This window comes from Lissotriton helveticus, chromosome 12, assembly GCF_964261635.1.
Source record: "Lissotriton helveticus chromosome 12, aLisHel1.1, whole genome shotgun sequence".
Lineage (NCBI taxonomy): Eukaryota > Metazoa > Chordata > Amphibia > Caudata > Salamandridae > Lissotriton > Lissotriton helveticus.
The window spans coordinates 315,138,936-315,155,545 of record NC_136073.1 but is presented as its reverse complement, the minus strand read 5'-3'; the positions used below and the strand labels follow the sequence as shown (position 1 = coordinate 315,155,545).

At 44.0% G+C, this 16,610-nt stretch overlaps 1 protein-coding gene across 1 annotated transcript in view; it reads left to right on the top strand.

The window, feature by feature from the left end:
• LOC144797587 (chromodomain Y-like protein 2) overlaps positions 1–16,610 on the top strand; it is a 625,531-nt gene that overhangs the window by 201,251 nt on the left and 407,670 nt on the right. The window contains exon 2 of the mRNA XM_078668253.1: positions 13,421–14,003. Within this exon, the coding sequence (XP_078524379.1) occupies positions 13,421–14,003 (583 nt within the window). The remainder of the gene's footprint in view (positions 1–13,420; positions 14,004–16,610) is intronic.

Genomic DNA, 16,610 nt, shown 5'->3' with positions numbered 1-16,610 from the left:
AAAAGAAATGTTGGTGCATAAAGGAATTGTATTTTGTAAATGAGTAAGGTTTCAGTAGTGTAATGAAATGCTTATACATATGACCTGTGCTCTGTTTTGTAAATGTTATTTAAAAAAAGATTTCGGGCACATGAATTGGTTTTACATTATTGACAAGAATTAGATAGTATCTGCATGATTAAAAAAATATATTAGCACATTTCACAATCATCTCACCTGTGTTTCCTCAGATTAGTAAGCAGATTGTGCAGATGAGGTGAAGCCTGTCCAGGGGTGCAGAGGAGGTAAGTCCTGTGTCCAAGAGTGCTGTGGACAGGACTCACCTCCTCTGACCCCTAGACAAGCCTCACCTCCTCCGTGCCCCCTGGACAGGCCTCAATCTATTGGGTATAATAGATGGTAACAGGATGCAGATGAGGTGAGACCTGACCAGGAGTGCAGATGAGGTCAGGCCTGTCCTGGGGAGCAGAGGTGTTGAGGCCTGTGTCTAAGAGGGCAGTGGACTGGACTTCATGAAGCCTCTCCCCCACTGCACTCTTAGACACAGGCCTCACCTCCTTTGTACCCCTGGACAGGCTTCTCTCCCACTACACTCTTGAACACAGGCCTCATCTCCTCTGCACCCGTGGACAAGCCTCACCTCATCTGCAACCCTGAACAGGCCTCACCTCATCTGCACCCCTGGACAGGCCTCACCTCATCTGCACCCCTGGACAGGCCTCACCTCATCTGCACCCTGTTACTATCAATTATACCCAATACATTGAGGCCTGTCCAGGGGGCACGGAGGAGGTGAGGCTTGTCCAAGGGTCAGAGGTGGTGAGTCCTCTCCACTGCACTCTTCGACACAGGAATCACCTCCTCTGCACCCCTGGACATGCCTCACCTCATCTGCTCAATCTACTTCCTAATCTGAGGAAACACAGGTGACATCATTGTGAAAGGTTCAAATATATCTATTTAATCTTGCAGACACTATTTATTCCTTCTCAAAAATGTAAAAGCCATTCATTTGCCCCAAAATCGTTATTTAAATAAGATTTAAGAAACAGTGCGCAGGTCCTATGCACAAGCATTCCATTTCACTACTGAAACCTCACTCTTTTACAAAATACAATTCCTCTCTCTTGCAAACATTGATACCAAACATTATCAAAAACCATGACACAAACCAACAAGAAAAAAGCACAATCTGCTTCCTAATCTGAGGTAACACAGGTGACATGATTGTGAAAGGTTTAAATATATTTATTTAATCATGCAGACACTATTTATTTCTTCTCAAAAATGTAAAATTCATTCATTTGCCCCAATATCGTTTTTCATATCACATTTAAGAAACACAGCACAGGTCCTATGTACAAGCATTCCATGCCACTACTGAAACTTCACAATTTTACAAAATACAATTTCTCTATGCAGCAAAATCTTTTTACCAAGCATTATCAAAAAACATGACACAAAGCAACATTAAAAAACCATAATGTGCTTCCAAATCTTCTCCCTAGAGCATACAAGTCTCTATCTATATTAAATGAATCATTACTCACCTTTACAAATGCTTTGGGAGATTGAGAACAGTGTCAGACACACACACCAATATTTCTTTAGCAGAGCAAAAGGTATGCACTCCAGACACTGCAACCATGAATGGCACAGAAAACCTCTAATTCTACACACATATTCCTCATGTTAACCAATTAAAACTCTTCCCTCACTATTTCCAAACCAACACCCTTCCCCCCTCAGCCCTTTCTGCCTGTTACCATAGCAACTCCCTCCTCACTGAGCTCTCAGGTTTAAAAGTTTATTCTACAATGTTGCAAATGAACTCAGCAAGGATGTTTGACCTCTCAATACACCAGCTTATCCAGTGCAATGTTTCTTTAAATGACTTTTTCTTAACCATTCAAATTACTTCTTTCACAGAACAGAACCATGCACCCTAACTTTCAGTTTTCAACTATCTGAATCCACCAATCATTGCTTGTGATTCAAGAGCACTGAAACTCCACAGTTTGTTTTTTTTGCAAACTCCTACTGTTCCAACTGCCATTTCATTTCCACACTTCATCTGACTGCACCAGAACCTCCTCTCACCATGTATTCTGTCTGGATTATTGGACATAGCTACATCCACTGGGTTCAAAGGTGTGCAGCTATCAGAAATTTTCACAACCTTGATTTACCAAATGTGGACATCAAGTGGATTGGCCAGAGAGGATTGAGATGTCACCAATTGATACCATTGGTGAAAACCTTTTTGCATCTGCCACACCCTCACCTCATAATTCTGCACTGTGGTGGAAATGACTTAGGCACTTTGACTGGTGTAGGTCTGGAAATGCTTTTAAAGGACACCTTTGAGCAATTGATCGCACTTTTTCCACAAACTGCCTTGGTATATTCCAATATATGCCAAAGACAGAAATGGAAGTGGTCCAACCAATTTTGTCCACAATTTGAGAAAGCACAGAAACATGTGAATACATCTGTTTCTGCTTACATGAGAGACTATGGAATGAGTTCAATATACAACAATAACTTGCGTTACAACATGCAAGATATCTACAGAGGAGATGGTGTGCACTTCTCAGATGAGGGGAATAGAATATTTCTCCTGAATTTAAGACTGTGCATTGGAACCTACTTGTAGGTACCTAAATCAGCCACAGAACCCAAAAGCTCTTTTCAGGGCTACCCTACCTCTCATCACTCAAAATGATTATTTTACTCTAACTTTTTTCACTAATCTTCACCAAAGTACGCTCCCCAGAACCACCCCGGTGCGCGTACCGGGCGCTCCCCAGCGAAAATTTAAAATAAAAATAAAAATTTGGGGCCTATATGGGCCTCCTAAGCCCCCCTCAGAAAACCTAGGGGGTCAGGGGGTCTCTACCGTGCCCCTTTTTACCCATTCCCAACGTTGTTTGTCCTCCATCTTGTGTCTCAATTGTACCGAAACACAAGATGGAGGACTCCCGATGCGCGTACCGGGGCGCGCACCGGTAAGCGCTCCCTAAAAAATTTGGAACTTAATTTACATAAAAACAACTGGAGAGACTTTCACCAAATATAGAATAGGCCCTACTACATACCAGTCCCTACCATTTTCCCAAATTTGGTGGAATTCCATTGAGCCATTTGGGCTGTAGCCCTGTCTAAATAACCTGAGGTAAATTACATGACAAAAACACATATGAAAGTGTTAGAATTTACAACCAATTAAAATGTTACTTTCGTTTTGTATTTTTATGTGCTGACATTTGATTGGTTATGTACATGAATATATATGAAAAATGAGAGGGAAACACGGCCATTTTGACTACTAGTACCTGAGGTACATTTATAAAGGATTTTCTCTCAAAACTTCAACTGCTTTCTGAAAGGTAAGTTGTTAATTTGTAAGGGGAACTATGTTGTGCACTTTAAGTTAATTTTGAAAAACGTTTTCTGTTAGTTATTTACTGTTCCTCTGTTATAGTTATAGATTGAGATATGTTTCTCTGTTATAGTTATGGATTGAGTTAGGCTTCTCTGGTATAATTATGAATTTACTTAGGCTTCATCACATGCACTTCACTGTTAAAAACTCAGAAGTACCTCTCTGAACTTAAACCCAACAGTGTCCTAACTCTACTAATATAGTTATTTTTTGTGCAATTTACAGCAAGAAAATGGAAGGTAAACAAGAGACGGTTAATATTTCTTTTGAAATTACGGATGAGGACATTCTTCAAGAAGATTTTCTTGACTTGGATTTAATGGATGAGTCTCTGGACCAAGATTTAATTGACTGTTTACAAACAATTGAATCATGCAATCAAAATTTTGAGGAGATTCCAGATAATCTGATGTTGGAAGTTTTATTAAATTATGAAAATTCTGAACAATAAATGTATATTTAATAATTAAAAATAGTTTGAGACATTATTCATTTTTATATGTAATTCATGAAGTAGTACCAAAATGATTATAATATAAAGTGAGACTTACAGTATACTGTGCAACTTTTTTGTTACATAGTAATTTTACTCATAGTTACTTCCTTTCTCCCACTATATTATCTCCAATGTGTATTTGACATCTCTTTTTCATCTCCTGCTTCCTTTCTCTCACTGTCTGTCTCTAATGCACCATATCACCGCCAATTTTGTGTAGATTCAGAAGAGAGTAAAATGTAATACTTGAAAACATCATAAGGGAGCAGGGTAGACTACCCATGATCCCCTAGGCCTTCTCAGGGAGTGCTTAAAGGATCTGTTTCTGCTTTCCTGACAGACTATGGTATGGATTCCATATACCACAATAACTTCTGTAACAACATGCAAGATATCTACAGAGGAGACGGTGTACATTGAATTTAAGACTCTGCATTGGTACCTACATGTTGCTACTTAAATCACCCACACAACACAACAACTCTATTCAGAGCTACCCTACCTCTAAGCACTTTAAATTATTATGTTACTGTTTCACTGGGTTTTCCCTATGGTACACTCCCGGCGGGGCCCTTTTATGGCCCCCACATCAAACCTAGGGGGTCAGGGGGAGTCTACCCTGCCCCCTTTTTGTCATTTCCCCCTTTGTTTTTGCCAACTCTTGTGTCTCGATCCTACCGAGACACAAGATGGCTGCCGCTCCGGACTGTTTGGAATGTTGACAGACACCCGAGAGCCAATCAGCTTTCCGCTTGCGAACTCGCGTAGCGCGCTGGGGGGGGGGCGCCCCGGTGCGCGTACCGGGGCGCGCATATAGATATATATATTTTTTTTTACCTAAATTACTCAAAATCCACTGGAGCACATATCTTGAGACATAGCAAAGGCACATCGGGCTACCAGTTCCTACAATTTTGCCAAGTTTGGTGGAAATCCATTCAGCCGTTCGGGCTAAAAGTGAGTCCAACCGCCCTATGGAAATTAACATGGAGAAAACACGTTTTGGGACCCCCCTTTTATCTTGGCCCCCGCTTGACGCATCCCCCCCAAACTTTCAGGGAAGGAGCGGAGCGGAGCTGGCCATTTTCTTGGAGAAATTCAGCCAATTCCATTCATCAACGCCAAAGTTATTCCCAATAGAATGTTGCGGATTTCCTATGGAAACTAGGTCCTAACTATAACTACCTAGTGGCGACCGCCAGTAGGTAATATATATATATATATATATATATATATATATATATATGTATATATATATGTATATATGTATATTAATTAATTATCCATTCATCCATTCTACTGTTGGTCTCTAGTAGGTAGTTAGGATCATTTGCCAATAACTTTGGCATTGTTTGATGAATTGTCACAAAATTTCCAAAACTAATTTGACTGTCATTTCAGCTGCTGTCTTGAAATGTTTGTGGTGATCCATCAAGCGGCCGAGAAAAAGGGGGGATCCAAATCGCATTATTTATTTCTATAGGAATCTTTAGACAGCGCTACAGCCATAACTGCTGAATTGAATTACACCAAATTTGGCAGAAAGGTAGCTCTTGGTCCAGAAAGCACCGATTGTGTTAATGTGGAGGTTCCACAACCCCTCCAGATCTCATGCCTGAGATAGAATTGGCTGCCAATACTTCAAACCAGGAAATGTTCACACCCATCTTGTGGCTCGACTGAATCGAGTCACAAAAAAAGTTTATTAAAAAAAAAGAAAAAGGAGGCCGGGTAGAAATACCCTGACCCAAAGTCTCTTGGGGGCCAAAGAACTATTTTAAAAAAATGTTTATTAATAAAAAAGAAAAGGAGGCAGGGTAGAAACACCCTGACCCAAAGTCTCTTGGGGGCCAAAGAACCATTTTAAAAAAATGTTAAGGCAGGAGTCGCGCTGAATATGCTACTGCTGCCAAAATAAAAAGAAGCAAAGCGCAGGGCTTCCCTGCTTTGTTTATTATTTTATTTATGCGATTTTATATAGCGCGAACTTTACCCGAAGGTGTCAGAGCGCTTTACATAAGAACCAGTTGCAAAACATAAGGACTTAGGATTACATGCGTTACATAAAGGATACAAACAGAAAAAAATTGCAAATGTACAAGATGTAAAGTCAAGGAGGAGATACAAATGGATATACTCTAAGAGTCACATAGGAATGGTAGATAGTACAAAGGTCTACTGCATATACTAGTGATTAGAGTTATCTCTATATACATAGGTAAGGGATATGACTGGATATACTCTAAGAGTCACATAGGAATGGTAGAGAGCACAGCGGACTACTGCATATACTAGTGATTAGAGTTATCTCTATATACAGAAAAGCAGAGTTCCATTCAGTGGGGTTTGAGGGGGATGCAGTCGGAGGGGGGATGCAGTCACAGCACCAGGGGAGGGACAGAGGAGGGCAGGAAAGTGAGACAAACGAGAGAGGGAAGCAGATAGTAACGATTAAGACAGCGAGGAGAGTGTCAGAGGCAACAGGAGAGACAATAGAAAGGTCTCTAGGACAGAGTAGGGAGAGGTCAGAGAACGCTAAAATGGCAGAGGAGAGAGGTAGCAGAAGAAGCGAGTCGTAAAAAGAAAAGAAAATGGCAGGGAGTGCAAAGGACCAAGTCCGAAAGTCCAGGAAGAGGGCTGCCATAGCCAGGAAGTCCGGGGGGGGGGGGAAGGCAGTCCGCAGCAAATCGTCCATCAGGAGCTGGGGCTGAGGAGTTCGATCTGGAGACCAGGGATCAGGGAAGGAAGACCTCAGGCGCCAAGGCAGCTGTTCGCAGAACGGGAGGCAACAAAGTCAGAAACAAAGTATAAAGGGAAGGAGGAGGGGGCCTCTCACCAGAGCGATCAACAGAGTTTCATGTGGGAAGAAAGTTGCCCCGGGTGGAAGGCTGTGCATCTTCATTGGAGCTTCATGTAGCGGCGCCTCCTCTCCCTCGCCTGCTCAAGACGCAGGCGGCATCTCCGGGGTCGGAAGGGGGCGAGTCCCCTGGCCCGGGGCTCCATGGCTGCTGCTCTGGGCTTGGACCCCCGCCGGCCAGTGCCCCTGGTGCCGTCGGAGAGTACTCTTCGTCCGGGCTGTTGCAAGAACCTTTCCCACGAGGTCCGGCCTGCTGCCCTCCCGCACGCCCCCACTGCCCCCTCACACCTTGGAGCGCGGATTCCAGGCGGGCAGGTTCCCCCGGCAGCTCTGTTTGTTTGCAGAGCAGCCGGAAGAAGAAAGTTAAACAAGGGGAACGACCCCGGGCTCACTCTTGTTTTCGGCATCTTTCTTCCCTTGTTTTGTAACATCAGATGGGCCTGGTGATCACTGGGGTAGAATGGCATTTTTCTACAGCGCTCTCTACAGCTGGCTGTTCATGGTGCTCTGTCTCCGAAGCGCTTGCCGCGCGGGATCGCAGTGCAGCCTGCACCAGCTCCCGCTCTGCCCCTCCGGTGTGATTGCTGGGGGGGGTGTCTCTGGGCTTATTTCAGGACTTGCGGTTGGCAAAGGAAGGGGGGACACCCACCGCTTTGATCTGTCTCGGCTTCGTCCCGCCCATCATCCAAGCTGAGTTACTCCACCCTGGGCGCCGCCATCTTTGCTCGCCTCGCGGCTGCGATCGGCTCCCCGAACTTTGCAGATTTCAGCCTCTCATCCTGGATTTCTAAGTCTGCGTGGTACAGCACTACCTTGTGCAGCTGCGAGGGTGCACTGTAGGAACCCCGGATTTGCTCAGGGCGTCCGGATGACCTCAGATGGCCATTATACACCATTGGGTGGGCCAGGTCCTGGGGGGAAGTTTATATATGAATTTGGGGGTGCCCATGTGACATCTCCGTGCCCCATGGACGGCCACCTCCCAAGGGCAAAGATTTATAATGTGATGTGGGGGGTCCGCATGGTCCCCTGCAGCCCCGGGTACCACCACCTCCCCAGGTTAATGAATTAAATGAATGCGGGGAAGGCCCTTATAATAATGTCAATGCATGGAGTGGCTTTGGCCCCCCTCAGCCCTGGGGACCACCACCTCCCCGGGGCTAAATTAAATTTCAGACCCCCCATACAGCCCCGGGGACCACTACCTCCCTGGGGCTTAACTACATTGGAGGGGCGCTGCTCTTGGAGCCCTAGATGACCTTGGGAAACAATACCCCCAGGGCCAGCAGCAGCAGCAATGTCCCAGGGTGCACACCCTCCGGACATTGCAGTTGGCCATGGCTTGGTGGGAGACCATAGTAATCCTGTTCTGCTTTCAACAAGTGAGAACAGAAAATGCTCTTGCTTGCTGAAAGCGAAGCATGTCTGTTTCCCTGCCTGGTGTCAAGCGCGGAGGGAAACGGACATTGCTTAGAGATTCAGGGAGCTGCATGTTAACAGCTCCCTGGGTCTCAAAGTAATGCCGGCTCCTGCAGGAGGTGGGGAGCCGGCAGGAAACGTTGGGGCCGTCAGGCTCCTCCCCATCTTCCCCACCGAAGTGGCCAGGCCCCAGGATATGGGTTCCCGCTGTGCCGATATCGGCCTGGGGAGAGGGGCCTTGTGGGCCTCCCTCACATTTAAAAAACAATATATATTAGGGTCAGGCCCCAGTGGATGGGGTGGCTGGGTTCAAAATTGGCCCAGGGAAAGGGGGTCACGCCCGGGGAAAAGGGTTCTTTAAAAAAGAATTTGACCCAGACTTGTGGGTGGATCTGCAAAACTTCTTTTGTAATAATCCCCAGATGGGCCAGATCTTGGGGGATGGTTGAAGTGTAAGAGGAAGTGCAAAGGATCCCCCTTCTAGCGCTGTTCAAAGCCCTGGGGCAGTATCATTAATATATGCAGGGAAACCTTGCGGCTCAGCAGCTGCCCTGTGTTCCACCACCTCCCTGAGGCACAAATATAATTAAAACAATGTGTGGAAGGACCTATCACCTCCCCCGTAGGCCTGGGCACCGCCACCTCCTGGGGGCATCAACTTAATTATATGCTGGGGAGTCTTGCAGCTCCCCTGCTGACCCGGGGACCACCACCTCCCTGGGATACTGTTGTAAAAAATGGAGGAAGCCCGCTTGGCCTCCCATTGCCCCGAGCACCGCCACCTCCCCGGGACACATACATGAATTTTTTTTTAAACAATGTGGGGGAGGTCCTACACCTCCCGGCAGCCCTGGGGACAGCCACCTCCCCAGGGCTAAAATAAATCATAATGAATGGGTGTACTCTAGGCCCTCCCATGCAGCCCCTGGGTACATTTGGGGCACACATACAATAATTCAGAAGGTCTTTTGCAGACCCCCAGGGACTACCTACTCCCTGGGGCCACTCCTTTGTTCCAATTGATCCCAGCAATAACCAGGACCCCTAGATGGCCCTGGGGACCGCCACCTTCAAGGGCCGGCTCCAGCAATGTCCCGGTACATCGCAGTTTGCTATGGCATGGTGGGAGCACCACTCCCACCAAGCCATAGCAAACTCTCTGCTTTCAGTAAGCGAGAGAAAAAAGGTTCTTACTTGCTGAAAGCAGAGCAATGTTTGTTTCTCTGCCCTTTGTCAAACGAGCAGGGAAACAGACATTGTGTTGGGACCCAGAGAGCTGCTTGTCAGCAGCTCCTTGGATCCCAAAGCAATGCCGGCTCCCTCAGGAGGCAGGGAGCGGGCAGCCGCGAGGGTCTACAGACTCTCCCGCATTCCACAATGAAGAAGCCAGGCCCTGAGGGATGGCATCCCCAGGGAGGGGGGCAGCACGGTTCCCCTCCCTTCAAAAACATATATTAAATCCTAGCCCCGGGGAATTGAGTTCCTGGGGCCAAAATAGACAAGGGAAGGGGGGCTGGCCTTTTAAAAATATATATATATATGTTAAGAATAAAAGGCAGGCCCTTGGCGATGGGGTCCCTGGGGCCTAAATTAGCCCGGGAGGGGGGCTGCTCAGCTCCCCTCCCTCTTCTAATGTACAAAGAAAAATATAAAGGCCTGGCCGTCGGGGATGGAGTCCCCAAGGCCAAAAATGGCCCAGGTCAGGGGCCGCTCAATCCTGCTCCCTTTGCATTATAAAAATAAATGAATAAAGTCCGGGCCCCTGGGTGATGGGTCCTCGGTTTGGAATCAGTCAAGGGGGCTGCACGGCATTCTTCCTTCCATTTTCTTATTTAAAAAATCGAAAAGGATCAGACCCCAGGAGATGGGGTCCCTGGGACATAAAACAGTCCGGGGAAGAGGGGGCCACGCGGACCTCCTTCGTAAAGAATTGTAAAATACAAAGCTGGCAACTCACTGGAGGGATGCCTACTTACTCCACTATCCTGCTGGTGGGGTAAAGAGGTCCCCTTGCCTCCTGAGGGCCTCAGGAATAAAGTAGACTTCTTTCCCCAAAGAGTAGTGCACCTGGAGGTGCGTTTGCAGAGTGATGAAGAAAGGGGGAGCGGCCTCTCACAACCTCTCAGCAATCTACCTGTGTGGGTCTTACTGGAGGTAACTGGAGGGCTAGTTGGCCCCCAAGAACCCTCAATAACCAAGGCGACTTTATCCCCCAAATTGTAGTGCCCCAGGAGGCACGATTGCAGAGTGGTAGAGACCATAAACCTCTCCGCAAACCCACTGTCTGGGGCTTGCTGGAGGTAACAGGAGTTGTAGTTGGCCCCCAAGAACCCTCAATAGCCATGTGGATTTAACCCCCTTACTAGTAGTGCGCCAGGAGGCACATTTGCAGAATGGTGGAGACAGGGGGCATGGACTCTTAACCGGTCTCAGCAATCCTGATGTGTGGGTCTTACTAGAGGTAATAGGTTGGCTGCAAAGGATGTCCTTGGGGGCCAACGAACCCTCCTGTTATCTCCAATAAGTTCCACACAGTGGAATTGGTAAGAGGTCTTCGGAGGCCCCGCCCCTTTCTCCACCACTATGGACTATGTTTCACGTGGTGCATTACAGGTTGGGTGATGAAGTCCACGATACTCCGAGGGACTTTGGGGGCCTAGAGCCCACCTGATACCTCCTGTAGTTCCTACACAGCGGGATTCCTGAGAGCTGGTCGGAGGCCCAGGCCCCTTTCTCCACCACTCTGTAAACACGACTACTAGTTTAAAAATCATAGCAAATCAAAGAAAAAAACTAATTTGCAGGGACGTTCTAGTTAGGAATTAGCATTTAAAACACCTTAGAAATTCACTGAAAAAAAACAAAGGTTACAGAGACGTTCCAATTAGGCTCAGGTTTCACTCGTACGAAACCAGAGAAATTCAGCAGCTTAGTAAGCTGAGCTAACTATAACTTGTGCCACTGAATGCACTGCTTATGACATCACATAGTACATCACTCATGACATGAAATAACATCACAGATTACATCAATGATGACATCATCCAGTGGCTGTGAGTGTTTTTAAAAAGTTTGAGTGTTAAATATATATACCAAGATGTATTGGTGAATCAGTGGGTGTATGGGTGCCTGTATGGATGATTCAGTGGGTGCGTGACTGACTGTATAAGTGAGTGATAAGGTGTCTCGGTGAATGTATGGGTGTGTGACTAGGTTGTGTGAATGTCTGTATCAGTCTGTCAGTTGGTGTCTCCGTGGCAGTATGGGTTGTTTACTTGGTATATGAGTGGCTGATGGATTGGTTGTCTGAGTACCTGTACGGCTGTACTTAAGGCAAAGGTGGAATCCTCCTTCCTAGAAACTAGTAATTAAACATGTAGTACCACTGCCTGTCTAATGAAATTGCATTTTACTCTGTAGCCTGACAGATATCAGTATGACTATTCAATATACTCTTTTATACTTTACAGATACTTTGTAAAGATTTTAATTTAATTGTGGCCTGACTAATCAATATATTCAGTATTTTACAGATTCTATCTGACTAATCAATATACTATAGCCTTATAGCCCGCCATAGCGGGCTATATCGGCTATTAAAGGCCCTCTCCAGTGTTAAAGGCCCGGGCCGAAGGCGAGGGCCTTTAACAAGGTAGAGGGGCTTTAATAGCCGGTATAGCCCAGCTACGAAGGGCTATAAGGCTATTAGAACATTCTGCCACTAGAGTGTAGACTGTTCTAACAAATAAAACAAAGACTTAAGGGAGCGCAAGGGGATTGGAATCCCCTCAGGCTCCCGGAAGCCTTTGTTCACAACCAGAGCAGTGAACAAAGAAACATTGGAATGTTAGAGCTCCAGGCTTATATCAGCCATTATAAGCCCGGAGCACTCCATTGTTTTCAATGGAGCTCCCAACATTCCAATGTTCTAATTTTCTATATTTATCGATATCTGCAAGGCAAAACACGTTTTTTACTCGGTAATGATTTTAATTTAATTGTGTAAAATGTCCAAGTGTTAACCTTTTGCACAACCATGGGTATCAGATTTTTATTCTTCGAGCCTAATCATGTCATTAGGTTTATCTGGATGGGTCATGTGCAATAAGGGAACTGTGCAATCTTAATCTTATGTTTTTGTGGTTTGTGGGTCTCCAAGGGAAATTATGTGTAACAAGGTGAATGCTTGAATGGAGTATGATTAGGACTGATCCACTACATATACAAAATTACCAAGGTCTCTATGGTTACCTGTTGGTCAGAAATTGAGTCACAAATGTCATAAGAGTAAGTTTAGGAATTAATTATGGGGAGGGTTTGAAGGTATTTGTTTTTATTATATGTAATGATTTTAATTAATCAAACAATAATAAAAATATTTATATAAAATCTAAAACATCATGAAGCTAAAAATACAGCTAGTTTTCCATACTTAGAAAATGTCCTAAAACACTTCAGCTGTGTAGGTAGCATTATGTATATTGTTGCTGTTGCTTTGTGACGTGGAGTGAATTTTTGACTGAACGAATGCCTTTCATCACACCTAAAGCATTCTAGTCAACTGTTTGTCTGTACACATTGTTAGATATAGTTGCCTAATTTTCTTTTAGAAAAGCCTTTAAGGTGCGGTACTCTCAAGGGATTCTAATTCTCTGTTAATTAGCTGGCCTGATGCTGCTTGTGATTTGCTCAGACTTTGAATATAATTAATAAATAACTTAGTATAACACATGGAATTAGGAGTTACACCTGTAATTAAAATGTTCAGGGACTTTAAGTCCTGGGCTCCTGACTACCCACTTGACCAATCGTGTATTATATCCACAGGAAAAAAAGGTGTTAAGGATAATTTGTCAAGCTTTATTGTGAGGAACTGAAATGAATGTCTTATATTTGATTTATGTTTCCTAAGTAGGTATTAGGAGAAAGCAAGTGTGAAAGTATTTTTTTTTTTGCAAATGGCTTCTACAGTTTACATTTTAGCAAGGTCTTTGGTATTAGCAGAAAATGAATGTGAGATTCATTTTTTGAAAACAGGTTCTACAGTCAACATTTTAGCAGAGCATTTTAGACTTTCTTTTGAGTCTGTAGTAATGTTGCAGAACCAAATATGCGGAACGCATCATATTTCTCTATTTATTCTCATTAGTATACTGTCATGCCTGCTTCTTAATAATTATTAATCTAATTTCTTTCTTGTTAGGTCGAAAGGATTGTAGACAAACGGAAGAATAAAAAAGGTAAGTGGGAATACCTTATCAGGTGGAAAGGGTACGGAAGCAGCGAAGACACCTGGGAACCAGAACATCATCTCCTACACTGTGAAGAATTTATTGATGAGTTCAATGTGCTTCATGTCACTAGAGAAAAGCGAGAAAAATTGGGAAAACAATGCGGTATTTCAAAATATTTACGGGAAAATCAAGTCACAAATTTTGGAAAAATATCCCAGAGACCTCATGAGTCTGGAAAAATTAAAGGGACAGCACTTAAAAGGAAACGTTTGAATCCACCACTCCAGAAGCAGAAAAAACTATATACGGCAAAGCAACCATCTGGAGCCACTAAAACTGTGAGCTATCGAACTACACCAAGTGGCTTGCAGATAATGCCACTGAAAGCGTCTCATAACGGCATTCAGAATGGCGATGCCAGCCATGAGAAAGATTGCAAACATTTTGAAAACTCATCAGCACAGGCAAAAATTGAATTCAATGATCACAAAAAAGATCATGAGTTTACCAATGATTTGGATGTAAAGAATTCATCGATTGTGAATGGAATAGGTATGTAAAGTATTTTAACTGTTGAATATCAACATTGAATGCCTATGTTTCATAACAAACTGACTTCCTGCCAAGCAGTGTTTCTCCTAACCTGTTACCGGTGTTGTTGAAAGCAATAAAAGAATACTCGATTATCCGTTCAATCTATTACGCTTTTTCATTGGAAAGAAGATACATCTGTACAAAACTATGCAACATAGTTTAACACGCTACCTTGTCACATTTCTTTATTGATTTTACAAGATGTTGGACACATTTTTACATACATAGATCAGCATTGCTTTAAAACCTTAAGAAATTCATAATTCACAATGCTGGTATAACACCACCATTCCGCCAATTTTATCTGCACCTCCATGCATGAGTACCTGCCCCTAGTCTTAATCCATCCCGATTTTAAACATTAGTCAAAGATTAGAACATGTTGAACTTTTATAACTCGGTTATCAATCGCAGTCATGCTATATTTTACAGCCATCTGCATTCGAGGGACATGACTAATTTTGTGAATTAAGGGGAGCGGAGAAGGGGAAAGAAGGCGAGGGGGTAGAAGCAAAAAACAAACCAAAGGACATTCCAGAGTAGGCTGCATGTCTCATACTCCAAACCACTCTATTTCCACAGCGTCCCCTTAGCATTATAGCATATACAATAGTACACTGTTCTATGAGGGTGGCGTTTCATTGAATTTTGCCTCTAGTTTACATAGATATGAGTCCCATATCCCTGCCTCCTATTTATATGAGATTCAGTAACGTATCTATTTCAGTATACACTTGTTTAATCAATTCTCGCGTCCATACAGCTGTCTGCAGGATAGAAGGGCATTTCCATGCAAAAACCTTTCCAGCATTTGTGTGTCACTTTCTTGAGCATGTTCTCCCCCTGTCACAACCACTTCAATACAAAGCATCTTTCCAGTCTGTTGTATACATCTACTGATTCCAGCACATTGGCCATTGCAATTGAGCTGCAGCATAATAAAGATCATAATTGCGGGCGGGCAGCCAGCCCACCCTTTGCCAGAGGGGCAAATCATTTCCCAATTGCCACTCTGCCTCTCAGATCAGGGATGTCAGTAATGACTGCAGTTCCCTGAAAAAGACTCTTCAGCACCACCGGAAGCACTGCAAAAAAGTCAATCGGCCTCAGGAGCAATTTAGATATGGCCACTTTACTATCAGTGATAATGGGAGTGAGCTCCGAAATGGGAGTGACTATCTCAGTGATGTTATTGCCTGCTCCAAATTCCCATTCACCAGCACTGTATCTAAGTTGTATTCATTAATTCCCAAGTATCTGATGGTATCATAAATCCACTGTTAGCCGATGCTGGGTATCAATCGCTTCTGATCATTCAATAGTACATGTAAAGGAAACAAGCAGGACTTATCCCACTTTATCTTTATCTCTTACATTAGCCAGAATTGTTCTAATAGGGCCATCAGTGGCCCCAGGGACATTACACCTCTCTTCCATCTTATTACCCCAGTCCACGCCCCTAGCTTATAGTAAAGACACCAGGGATTCCATTGCTACAGTGGGCGCCAATGACAAGTGCTCCTTTCTATCCTAAAGATCTAGGATATCACTCTAAATGTGCTAATTGTGCCAGTGGTTGGAAGTAGAGCAACTGTATCCAGCTTAGATATTCTGAACCTCCCCTTATTTTGTGTTGTGGCGTACTGCCATTACATAAGGCCACTCAAGAGTATTAAAGGTCCTTTTTAGGTTGAGTGAAGCCACCCAAGCACCTGCATCACACCTTTGCACCCAGTCTATGATTCTGAATGACCTGCATATATTTAAAAAATGATGATACTGAAGGAGTAGAATCTCAGGAATCCCCTAATATTACACACCTGAGGAGAGTGACTCAGCAACAACTAAAGAAAACTGGAGAGAATTAGCAGTTATTTTTTCTCACGTCGAAGGATATTACTGTTAATACTAGTCCATAATGATTATTTTCAAGATATTGATAACAGGAAGGGCCAACCCCCTCACCACCCATGAGGTTCGGAATAAAACCAAGTAGGGTGACTCAAGATATCATCCAGGTAAATTAAGTGAAATGTTTATGCAATATATAGCAGTGATTTACGCTCGCAGTTTGGTCCCTATATATATATATTCTTAGAACAGCTGGCACTCCTTCAGCTCGCAATTGAAAGGCACACACGGAGTTGTTTTTCAAAGCCAAAAATGCTTTATACGGTGCTCAGCCTTCTCCCCCCTATCGACAGACGCGTTTCGCCTCGCGGCTTTTTCAATGTCAAAAAAATAAATATATATATATATACACACACACAGAGTGTTTTCTTGTGAAGAAGTGCATTGCAGTCGCACATTTAAATAGGGTTGGAGGGTTTCACAATTGCAAGTGAGATTGTGTTTGGATTGGAGACTAATGAAGATGTTTGACTTCTTTACTTCATTCATTGAAACGTGATTAGAGTATTAACTCATGTTTATTCCATTTTATGTTTTTGTATCCTACAGGTTTTGTTAGCACAGTACTAGCATGTAGGAGAACGTTGTGTCTCATTTTTTCCACATACTCTTCTGTAATTAGGAGGGGAAAGGGAAGGAGGTTGACCTATGGGG